Source organism: Protopterus annectens, chromosome 7.part0 (genome assembly GCF_019279795.1).
Source record: "Protopterus annectens isolate FY-2018-M chromosome 7.part0, PAN1.0, whole genome shotgun sequence".
Classification (NCBI taxonomy): Eukaryota; Metazoa; Chordata; order Ceratodontiformes; family Protopteridae; genus Protopterus; species Protopterus annectens.
The window spans coordinates 1,493,007,274-1,493,020,214 of NC_056739.1; the positions used below are offsets into that span (position 1 = coordinate 1,493,007,274).

Genomic DNA, 12,941 nt, shown 5'->3' on the forward strand with positions numbered 1-12,941 from the left:
CAGTTCAGTGCCACCCAAACCCCAGCAGGATTCTGCCTCTTCTTCCCATCTTTCTGTCAGACAGTGACACTCAGAACAGTGGGATTTTGAGGTGCTATGCTACATTAACTCCCAGTCTGATTTTGAACCTTCTGATCATCCAAAATAAGTTGTTTAAACGAAACTGCCATGCAAACAGAAGCACATAAACTCATTTCTAGAGTCTTTCATGGAAAACATTGATTTGGATGAGGGTGAAGAGTCTTCCCAGTTCCACTCAGAAGAAATCACTTATAGTGAGATCCTTGAATTGATGAAACAGTGAGGGAGATTGTCTATCCAAGATCCTTCAACTGAGTGTGGGAGGTTGGCATAATTGTTATGGTGTTTACCTTACAAGCAAAAGGTGCAGGGTTTGATTCTCACATTGGGTAACTGGCTAGGCTTAAAGTGGTCATCAAGGACAGTTAGCCTAGAACTAATCTATGAACCTATGAACCTAATCTGTGTTCTTGGAAGCCTTTGGTTCTGGCTTCACATCGTTCTGGTTGGTACCACCTCCTTATCCCCTCACTGACCTCATGGCTCATTGGGCTTGGAAGGAGCCTGACATGGTGGAGCCTATACTCAAGAAACCAGACAGAATTTTAGCACCTCCTAAGGACAGGAAACATTGGAACAAAGGTCCTCCAGTGGATACTATGGGGGTAGCAGTGGGCACGAAGAAGGAACTCTCTGAGGAAAGTTCCACTGTTCATTCTCTAACAGGGAATCTATGGCAATGAGCATGATATGGCAAATGGGCTTATGCATTGGTGACATTTGCTCTCAGACTGCTGAATTATTTGGCTGATGTTGCTAGGTTCCAGAGAGATTTTACCAAAGAAATTTCCAAATCTGTCTCGGGTGTATTCCCTATAGAACCAAAGAAAAATGAGCAAGGGAACTGTACAAGCAGTGAATAACTAAGTAAAACCAGATCCCCAAATGGAGACTAAGAACACATTTGTTAAAGGATTACACAATAGTTAAGCCCGTTTTATCCAACATTATGCAAGGACTTCATCAGAACATATCACTCCCCAATTAATTAATTTTAAATAACATTTACTAACTGATGACATCATTCCTAGTTAACGTCATAAAGTGCTGAGTAAACTTGTAAGCTGAAAAGAAACGGCAACCTTGAGTCCCGGTCTTAGTAAAATATCCAGTTTATTCAAATAACACGAAAAACGTAGAACCAACAAGAAGTCCACAGACAAACGATACTAAGCGCTTTCACCCATCAAGCTGGGCATCATCAGAGTACAATTAACATATTGCTAGTCATCCCTTATATACTTTTAAAATGCCATTAATCAAATAATTAAACAATTAGTAAAAAACAGAGTATGAGTTTCTTAAAGGTACTTCAACCCATTTAAAAATTCTTTAAAATGTAGGTATAGATGTTAGACAGTGTTTGTATTTATCAAAATATTAGTGTACTGTAAATTTGAAATGCAACAATCAATTCAATCTTAACATGTAATATTAAACAAAATACTGAAAATTTTAAAAAATATTTTAGAAAAAATTAAATGAAATAGTAAGAACATAATGTGATGGTAATTTCTTTAGTATTAACTAGATGTAATATACTAATCAGTAATTCAACATTAATTATACTATCATGTAGTTACTTATATTAAAAGTAATAGTAATACCAATAAATTATGATTTTAAAAATGTTGTTGTTTCTTGTTAAATGTAAATAATAAATAATAAATGTAAATATAAGTATCTTTTAATTTAATAAATAATTCATTAAAAAATATATCATTCCTAGTTAACACATCTTAAAACCACAGTGCATATGAAATCACAATGCATATACAATACATGAATAATACATATAAATTACAATAATATTAAACAAAACAACATATTTATTAAATTATAAAAACTTTTTTTAAAATTAAAAAATTTGAATTGCTTTAACCTCAGCACACTGTCAATTGAAACAGTTTGATTTAACCCTGGATGCTTATCAGCACACATTACTAGCTGCCATTTTAACTCTAAAACCTCCAGTTTGTTTCCTTGGACTGCTTAACATCAACATAAATGTGGTATATTATTGAAGATAAAGGGTTGTTGGAGTTACTTAATCTAGTTTATTCTGCTTCATTAAATTTGTATAGAATATTAAAGTGGGTAAAAGAAGAGAATGACAATTTAATAGTGAAAATGTTTAAAAAAATACAAACATTTGGGGAGATAATGAGTGTAAGAAAAAAGAGAAAAAGAACACACAAACAAAGAAGTTAAAATTATCAAGAAAAAATACTAACATGGAAAATAAAAATTATGATATAGAGAAAGACAGACAGATGTGGTATAATAATGTGATGAATTAATATTATTATGTAACTCCATCAGAAAATGTACCAGAATAAGTGATAAAAGCCATTAAAGTAACAAAAAAGTGGTGTACGAACATAATAGAGTGTCAAGATGTCCTTTGGCAACTGGTAATAAATAATACCAGTAAAGGAAAATATGCCATATAAAATGAAAGTTGAAAGAATGTGTTTATTTTGTGGGGTGGCGACAACAGGGCATTTTCTTTTTAAATGTAAAAGAGTGATGAAATTCTGGACAAAGTTGTGTGAAAAGAACATTTTTAAGAAGATTAAGTACAAAATATAGATATTAATATGATTATGTATGGATATTATAAGAGTAAGAAGGAAGAATATTTGAGAAGGGTAGATAACATTTTATATATGGGTTGTTTAGAATGAAAGGCTGAATGAAATGTTGTTTAAAGGGAAAAGAATTGTAGAAGAATAAGTGGGGGTCAGTTATAACAAAAATGATAAATAGTACAAACATAGAAATGGGTATATATATGTGCCTCTAAATACGTACATTTTGTAAGTATGTAAATATGTAAATAATGTTTTTATATTGTGTTAGATAAAGGACCCCTACTCTTTTTGATAGGTTGTTGTTGTTGTTGTTGTGTCTTTCGGCTTTTCCTGGTTAGGGTTCGCAACAGTGGAACTCCGGTCCGCTAATGATAGGCAGTTGATTTTTACGTGCTGAGTTGCCAGCCCTAATGCACAACCTTTAATGAAGGTACGCCCATACACGCACGTCTCCAAGCAGAAGACGCTTTAGCTGAGAGTCGAACCGGTCAGCGTCTTACTGTGAGGTGACAATGCTACCGCAACACCACAACTCTTTTTGATAGGTGCTGTAAGAATTTTTACATCCACCTGACCTTTCACCAACTAAAGCAGATGGGACTTCGGTCTACTATCTCATCATGAGGACAACACACTCAGGAATATAACAATCCTCTTATGCTGCATTGCCATGTCAGTAACCAATCTACATGGTGTGAAAATAGAACTCACATCTTTCTGCACCAAAGCAAATATGCTACTTGTTATGCCACTGATGCTCTAGTCCTACTAATTCCAAATAGTAGCTCAGGTTATCTAGGAATAGACTGTGTTGCTTTGCTGAATATTCTGTACTTACGGCTACTGTATGGTTGTCTCCAGTTTTAGAAGACTGAATTTCAGTTTCACATAGATCTGCTTTTATGCCATCCTTAGATTTCCCAGCCTCTGAAATTCTCTTGGTTTTGTACTCCATTATTTGTGACACTACCATTTTTCCATACTCCACAGAACTCACTTTTTGCATTTTTTCTAACTTCCCTATCTATCTTGAAAATAAAATAACAGTTGGGAAAGCAATACTACTGACTTTTTAAATTGTGCCTGCAAGGGTACACACATTTGTTGGTATTCATAACTGTTTTGCAATCTATGGAAGTGCAACTTACAAAATCCAGTTACTGCCTACCAATTACTATGTGACAGACAGTGGCGATAGGCTTTAGCTGCACACAGTTGCCATCGATATTTGAGTTTAGCAGAAATAGTCATATGTTGATTTGAATCCCACCACTGTTACTCATTAATATTAAAAAAGTATTTGGCCTTAAGGAGCGTAATGCCTTGGGTAATTGCCATGATCTGCCACACCCAAATAGGATCTACAATGCAGTTACAGATCATAGTTATAACCACTGGTTTCCAAGGATTTCAGCCACTTCAAACTGTGTCTGATACCTCCCAGTACAGTCTTACCAGGAGTCAGTGAAACCTGACACACATTTATACAATATGCATATGGAAAGGGATAAATTGTGTGTGGCACCACTGCAGTCCATTTCAAGTTTATGGTACGCACGTCACTAGTTAATAAAAACTAAGAAATTGAAAACATACCTTACTACTTATGCCAAGTAAAACTAACAAAGTAAGTACATACCTTATTACTTACATTCAAAATAAGCCAACCTTTAATAATTCTAATGGTAACAATTACCTCTTCACAGTGGGACATCATACAGTAACAAGTCCTAGTAAATGCATTAACCCTTAAGTTCAGAAGAAAAGTATCAGCCATAACCACTAAATGTTGGGGAAATATATGGCAATAAAATACTTTAATTAAAGTACTTTCTTGACAAATTACACAAGCAGTACAGATCTTGCACAAAGAATTAAAAATAACACTTTCAAACTGATACTGTTCAGAAAAAAAGTGTTTCATGCCTACACTAACAACTATCTTCTTTTGGCTAATAGATGCATTCGGCCCCCACTATCTCTGACTTTTTAGTTCATAACAGCATTTGCAGAGTCCTTACAGGGAGTATAACATGGCTTGAACTGTTTCTCTGAAAGTCTGCTTCAAAAGGTAAGTTGCATAAATTCCATTAGCTAGCTGATATGTTCCAAGAGTCTCCTAAAATCCCTCAAAGTGGATTTCCTGTGGGTTTAGTCTGAATTTTAGATGATGCTATCTTGTTTCCATACATCTTCTGAGGTGAATATAAATCCTAGTAAGTAACTATCCAATTAAGACATCATCATCATCATGATATCAAGCCAGACTCTTCAAACAGCAAACTTTACAGCAGTACAAATATTTGTGACATAAGACTTACTTTGACTATGAAAATGTACTACATTTTTACTGTTATAAATGCAGTTATGCACCATTTTACACTTCTGAATGTTGCATTTTGCAAAAAAGGCAATTATAATGTAGCTTTGTTTACTTTTATATTTGATACAGTTACTTAAATACTTAAAAAAATGATACCGTTTTTATACAGCTTGTTCACTTCCCATATAGTTTTCTTATGGGAAAAGGTAATATTTTTCCATTTTATTATAGTCCTCCTAATACCATTCTTATCAGTTTATCACATTTATGACACCACTGGAAGGTTAATTTATTGAATGGAGTTATGATTAATAGCTACTGTGGTTGATTAACACAGTTTTACAATGGTTTCTGGAGAGAAACTGGTACAATTATCACAAGGTTCTGTACCTTGTCTGATCTTACATCCCAGATTTGCAATGTACATGGCTTTTTTTTTTTTTTAATTTGACACAAATTATGCATTGGAAGCACATAGATACAGGATAATGTATAATTATTGATGAAAATAGTTTTAAAATTTTCATTAAAGTAGTTTCACTAAAATAGTTTATATGGATATTCTGTATATTCTAGGATTACATTTTTATAGCACAATTTCTAGCAATGTTTGCCTTAGGTGCACTGGTGGGGATGGATGGATGGATGATTTAGCTGAAATATTTTAAAATATTCAACTCATTTATATTATTATTATATATATTACTGTATGTTTTACTGATTGTCAAAGACTACAGAAAGTGCAATTTGTCAGAATGGTTATTGTAAATGGATTTATATCTATTTCAAATTACCCTCCCCCAGCCCTGTGACTTGAAACTATTCATGCCTTTGGCTATTTAAGTATTGAGGAGGGATAGTGATCTGCATCCAGTGCTAAAGAAATAGAATGCCATGGTTAGAAGTCTGTAGAAAAAAATATTGTTCCACTAAGCTTATTTTATTTTTCTGCCTAACATACAAAGCAATGTCAAACCCAGAGCTGTTGGACATGCTCCACGTAATGAAATCCCAATCCTTCCAAGCTACACACTCTAGGGACCTAAACCTTGTCACCACAATAAACAGAACATGCTGAAGGGATAGATTCCTGTCTCAGAGACTTCCCATACTCTGGAACAAACTACCTATCTATATCAAACAAACCTCCTCATTAGCACTCTTCAAGAAAAATCTTGATGATTGGATGGGAGATAGGAAATTCACCCTGGGGATCACTTCTGTGGCTCTGCTTGACAGGGCACAGGAAAATAATTTTCTTGGGTGGCAAAAGCCAGGGTATCATTTGGCTAGGCTTATATAGGCAAGGTGTTGAATTATATTCAAACGTTGCCTATCAAATAGTTTCTCTTCAGGAGATGTATCTTTCTGCTGAGAACATGCTAAGTTGTTGAAGTCTGGGTATGATATTTTTTCCTCTACATTTGAAAGAATTAAACAGTGAGGTGTGTTTCATCTGTTGGTTTTGTGAGCATTGTTCACAGTTAATGCTTACCAACCCAATCAGCTGGGAAGAATTGCAGCGGTAAAAAGCATATGGGTGGGGCAGTGTTAAACAATGGCTAGTACTATTTTAAATGGAATTCTAGTTAAACCCAAGTGATTCCAGGAAAGGGTTATAATTTTTATGGGGGACTGTAACTTAGTTACAGATTTTTTGAGGTGTACAAAGAGACTGTATGTCAATTAAAATTCTCAAGATTAAAAAGCAATTTATAAGGTACTTTCATAGATGATAGGTTCACCTGGGGTTAAGGAGACCCCCTCCCCACCCACATATTATAAATAGCTATATATTTTATTTATTTAGTTATTTATTTATTGACATTTGATTACCAGGAAAGTCCGACCGGGTAGAAGTCCATTTTCAGCAGAAGCTTGGGAAGAAAAGCTCCAAATTATTACAAATCATTTTAAGAACAATAATGTCACAGTCTTCAAAAAATAAAACAAAAACATATGCAGTTTAAATAATTATAACAAATTAGACATAATATCAAAACATTGGTTAAGGATCGATACAAGGTATATGCAATCATTTAATATTTAGAGAAATTTTAGATAGTTGGTAGAAAAATTAAAGGTAAGTAGTGTAATACAAATAGGAATTGCAATATGAAGTGAAGGAAAAAAAGGCTTATGGTATATTTAGAGAGAAAATCAGAGATGAGAATTAGATAGCAGTAAAGAAGTAAGTGAAGAAGGGAGAGAAATGAGGTATAAGAAATGCAAAGTTTCACATTTAGGGATATAGGTTATCCTGTTTTTTTTTTTTTTTTTTATAACAAGAAAAATCTTTATTAAACCATCACTTATGACATAGGCAATCATACATTTGTATAAAGAAAACAAACCACACTGATGCTAACCTAGTTGCAACCATTTAAAATCACAAACCATATTGACACATTCCCAGTTGCAAACATTATACATCACTTATAATCTACTCAATCATTTTCAGTCAAACATTACAGAGTCCATTTAAGTTGTACCTTCTTTTAAACCTCATTTCTCCCCTGTATGTATTGTTCCCACAATTCCCATTTTCCCTATGTAGTTTGCTCCTACCCTTTTCTAAAGATATTAATTCCAGTTGCTTTATCTCTGTTACGATATTCACAAATTTTAATATGGTTGGTTTAGATTTTGATTCCCATTTCAATCATTGTGCATCACTGCAGATGGCACAGTGGTGCAGCAGTAGCATTGTCACCTTACAGCAAGAGGTTCTCCAGTTCGATTCTCGGCTGGGGTGCCTTCTGTGTGGAGTCTACATGTCTTCCCTGCATTTGTGTGGGTTTCCTCTGGGTGCTCTGGTTTCCTCCCACGTTACAAAGGCATGCATCTGGAGCATTTCTCCCTGGACCTCCGCTGAAAATTGGCTCATTCCAAGTTGAACTTTCCCAGTAAACAAATAAATACATTTAAAAAAATTTTAAATTTTCTAGTAACTGCTTCTTTGGCAGCCACTGTAATAAGTTATCCCAGTTTTGAGCAAGAACAGAGACAGATTTTAGCTAGGAAGTCTTTCAGAGTGGTTTTAAAGAAAGGAGGGTGGGTATAGACCTGATGGATACATGTAAGGAGGTCCAGGCCTTAGCAACCTTGTACGAGTATAGATAATATCCTGCAAATTTGCTAGGTTTATATAGACAGACAGGAGTTTTTGGTCACTGGATCGCAATGGCCAACTGGGAACATAATTGTGTTGAATGTTTTTAGTGCGGACAGGCAGATGGATGTTGGATAATTTTACAGGTGGTACGAAGTCATGTATATGTTAGTTGATGTGGCAGTTCTAATCAGTTTAGGCCTTTCAGTGTTATACAGTGGTGGGTTCTGAAAGGGGAATGTGTTGCAGATCTAGCAACTTCTGTATAGCATTGTTCATTTCAGTTTTTTTGAAGCTTGGAGGATAGTGATGATAGCACCATAAAGATGGGTCAGGAGGAAATAAGTTGTGGCAAGTATAGTTTTAGTTGCATCAGTGAGAAAGTATTTGGCTCTGTAAAGCATCCCTAGTTTTTGATGAGTTTTTCTTACACAAATTTGTATATGCAGGTCAAATGTAAGATTATCATCCATTATCATCCCTAATAGTTTCCTATGACAACTGACTTCAGTGGTTATATTATCAAGCGAGAGGATTTTAAATTTAGTTTTTTCATAAGAAAGGCATTTAGGAAAAAAAAATAGTAGTTTGATCTTTTGGGTTGAGCATGAGTTGCGAGTTATGAAGCCATGTTTCAGTGGTTGCTAAAGCTTCCCGAGTAATTTTTTGGAGGTGTACCACATCATCAGATGTGCAAATGCAAGTGGAATCTGTGTATTGTATTAGGGTGGCCTGTTGTGTGGAAGTATAGAGTGTGTTGGTGAAAATGTTAAAGAGGAGGGGACCAAGGAAAGAGCCTTGTGGTACAACAGTGGTGCCTGGGTGGTAAGGAGACAGCATAGAGTGCCATTTTACCTCTGATACCTATTGAACAGGTAGCTTTTGAACCACAGTAGGGTGGGTTGAGAGAGACCTAGTGAAGACATTTGAAGAAGAAGTTTGCTGTAACAAACTGTGTTGAAGGCTTTAGACCAGTCTAGAAATAAAAAAAAAAGAGATTAGTTTGCCATTATCTCTATCTTTATTGACAGTGTTTATGTAAGTTAGAAGGGCAGTGCTAGTAGTATGTGAAGGACAGAAGCCATGTTGTGTAGGGGATAGGAGTTTTTCCTCCAGGAGATAGTCTAGCAATTGTTTTTGAATACATTTTTCATGTGTTTTGGTGAGAGGAAATAATATTGTTAAAGGTCTAAAGTTATTGATGTCTGTTGAATTTCCTCCTTTGTGCAGAAGGATGATGTGTAACTTTTTTCCAGAGACAGAGAAAGTGGAATTCCTGGATTTAACCTATTTATAAGGATTGAGACAGGATAAGCAATGCTATTGGCTGCTATTTTTAGGTAATCACTTGGAAGGTTATCAGCTGAAGAAGAACATGGTTTAAGTTTGTTTAAGAGTCATTTTATAAAGTATGTGGGCACAGGTTTGAAGGTGAAACTGGATGTGATGATATGTGGCATACCTCTCAACCTCTCAAAGCAAGAAATCTGGACAAGGCCAGAAAAAATGGAGGGACAAAGGTCCAAAAATAGAGACAGATTTTAAATATTGCTTCCATAAACTTAGAAAGTTACAAAAATGACAGATTTTATATTATTATATATTTTCTGAAGTATATAAAGTTTGAAGCTCAAATGTCTGTTATTATTTAGTATTATTTTTTGACTTCAGTCTTCAATGACTTGCCAGAAAATCACAGATTTTATGAGGAATAGACCAAAAATAAGAAGCACTATCTGGACATTCTGCAAAATTCTGGACATTTGAGAGGTATCACACATGGATTTCAGGCAGGGTTGGCATTAGATGTTAAGGAATCATTGGTTAGAGATGCTATGCTACCTATAAAATAAGAGTTGAACTGTTTTACAGTTCCAAGTGATGAGTTATCAGGAGAGGGTTTAGGTTGAATTTTTGACCAGAATGTAAGATTTCTTTAATAGATGTCCAAAATTTTTTAGGGTTATGTTTAGTATTATTTTGAAAATTATTATAGTATTGTTTTTTGTCTTTAATTATTTGCTTTTAAGTATGATTGCGAAGCATTCTGATGTTTTCAAGCTATTGAGGAGTTTTATATTTTTGCCATTCTTTTCATGCTTTTTCTCAATCCTGCATTAGCATTCTACTCTTTTTGGATAGCCAAACTGCATTATTTGTTTTCAGTCTCATCCCTCTAGGAGGTAAAAGGTTATTTAGTATATTTATAAAAGTTGTATTGCATTCATTTACAGTATCATCTAAGGGGAGAATTTTTAGGATGTTCCAGTTAATAGATGATAGTGTAGTAATGAACATTTATGGGTTAAACTTGAAAAAGTTATGTGTTGTTTTATAAATATGCTGTTTAGCTGGATGTGTGAGGTGTCTAGTCATATTGACTGGGAAATGATCACTGAGAGAGTCTGATATTGTACCTGTGGTGGAGTATTTGCTAAGGTCTGATACTAGGATCCAGTCCAATAGAGAATTTGATGTCTTGCTATAATGTGCGGGGATTTTAATTAGTTGTGTGAAACCATATAAGTTCATGGTAGATGTAGGGGATTAGAATTTATGTCCAACCAATTGAAATTCACATCACCTAGTAATATTTTTCTTGTGGAAATGTTAAGATATCCAATGTAAGATATCTTGCAGTATAGCTGTATTGTTGCCAGGAATGATATAAAGGACAGTAATGCATATTTGTTTATAATTGTTTATTTTGGGGAAAGCAATAAGAAGATCTGCTGGACTGCATTTTGGTGTTGGTAAGGGAAAACGTGGTAGGTATTGGGAAATAAAGCAATACCACCACCTTTCCTCTTTATACAGTTATTATTGATGATATTATACCCAGGAGGTATACCTTCAGAGTTGTTTCTGCTGGGTTTAAGCTAAGTTTCAGTTACAGCAAGAACATGAGGCTTATGTAGGGTAATCCAGGCATGTAGTTCAGACGTTTCATTTCTTATACTTCTAACATTTATTGCAGAAAAAACTAGATCACCAGAGTTGGGGATGGGCTGTTGCTGGGTTACAGAAGTATGTGGAGAAGAATTATCTTTGCATTCACTGTGATAGGTCGGGCTAGGATTAGGGAGAATATCTCTTCCTAGAAGGACTTTTGTATATTGGGAAAAAACGTATACTTGTTTTTTGGAGAGGATTCTTGCACCTAATTTTATTTTGTTTTGAGTTGAAGTGCAAGTAATTAGCCTATATTTGGAATAAAGGTAAGATGCAATAATAAATAGCTTTGGTGCAATGTGTGGAGAGTGTAAAGAGCAAGTATGGATAGGTGGTTGAGACAGAGTTGGAGAGATGTTGCGATACAGTATTGAATCATGGCAGGATGAAAGAAGGCACAGTAGGAGGAGAAGAATAGACGATATGCTGAACAGTAGTAAAATTAAGTACAGGAATCTGTATTTTATAGATGTCAGGTAGTGGGAAGTAGCAATGAAGAAAGAAACAAGAAGGTGCAGAAAGGTAGGAGATGCGGTGATTGTGGATTCTGAAAGGTAGAAGAGTATAGGTAAGGAGAGGAGTATTTTGTTCAAAAGAAAAAAGGTACTTTGTCCTAGTATGTTTTCTGGAATGATATATTATAAATGTATATGTGTGTGTGTGTGTGTGTGTGTGTGTGTGTGTGTGTGTGTGTGTGTGTGTGTGTGTGTGTGTGTGTGTTTGTATGTATATATGTCTGTATGTATATGGGTCTACTTCTAAATTTTGAAGTTTCAAAACATTGACTTTCTTATGGTCGAGACCGTAAGATCGAAGTTTTGAAACTTTGAACTGTTTAAATGGAGCTTGTCGTACAGTGAACAATGGTATTTTTACGGTTTTCCTTGCTGTAGCATGATCTTGGAGTTTGTATATTTAATTAGCAGGGGGTGTGGGGTTTCAAAACATAAAAAAAAATATTTTTTTTATTTAAATTTTGGAATTTCAAAACTTCAGTCTTATGGTCTCAACCATAAGAAAGTCGACGTTTTGAAACTTTGAAATTTAGAAGTAGACCCATACACACACACACACACACACACACATATATATATATATATATATATATTTTTTTTTTAATAATGTAATTCACATTTGGTGGCAGGTTCATTTTGCTTACACGTATATCAGGTGACAGAAGTGATCAAGACTATATTTGACTGAAAGTACCTTTGACTGAAAAGTCATTTAATCAAAACACAGTACCATTATGACTCAATCATAGTGCATGTGAGTGTTAATAACTTGAGATGCACCTCCCTCGACTAAATGAAGAGATACTTGATGGAGAGCTCTGACTGTGTGACCCAGGCAGGTATGAGCCTAGCAATGAACAGCACTCTACCTTCTTCAAGAATGATACCACGCTACTAGCTAGGGATAGTATGCATCTGTCCCCTCTAAGCTTTTGTAAATCAGCTAAAAAAATCGTACACTTCCCATTGTGCCCTTTTTAAACAATGCCCACTGCTTCAAAGTACCTATCTAACAAATAAAGTTCTGAATGGTCCAGCAGCTTGGATATAAAATGTTTATTGTGCCTTCTTCACATACGAAACTGCACACTTCATAAAACTAAGAACATAAGCACCATAAGCACCAAATAAATCCACGACAACAAAGTTTCCTCAAGCGCTTTCACCCGGGACCTCCCAGGCTTTGTCAAGATACTTTGTGTACTTCTAACCACTTATTTTATACTGGTTACAGATTGCTTAATCATTCAATTAAATATATAATCACAGCGTTCATTAATCAATGTTAAAATCAATTGTTGAATATTATTTCAACATCTTCTTTAACCCAATACTAAATGTGACATTGCAGTACTGTTTTAAAT

General features: G+C 34.8%; 1 protein-coding gene across 1 annotated transcript in view; it reads left to right on the forward strand.

Moving 5' to 3' along the window:
* The first annotated feature begins 208 nt into the window (after positions 1 to 208).
* CPNE9 (copine family member 9) overlaps positions 209 to 12,941 on the forward strand; it is a 2,305,657-nt gene continuing 2,292,924 nt past the window's right edge. Inside the window, exon 1 of the mRNA XM_044076409.1 lies at positions 209 to 300. Within this exon, the coding sequence (XP_043932344.1) occupies positions 209 to 300 (92 nt within the window). The remainder of the gene's footprint in view (positions 301 to 12,941) is intronic.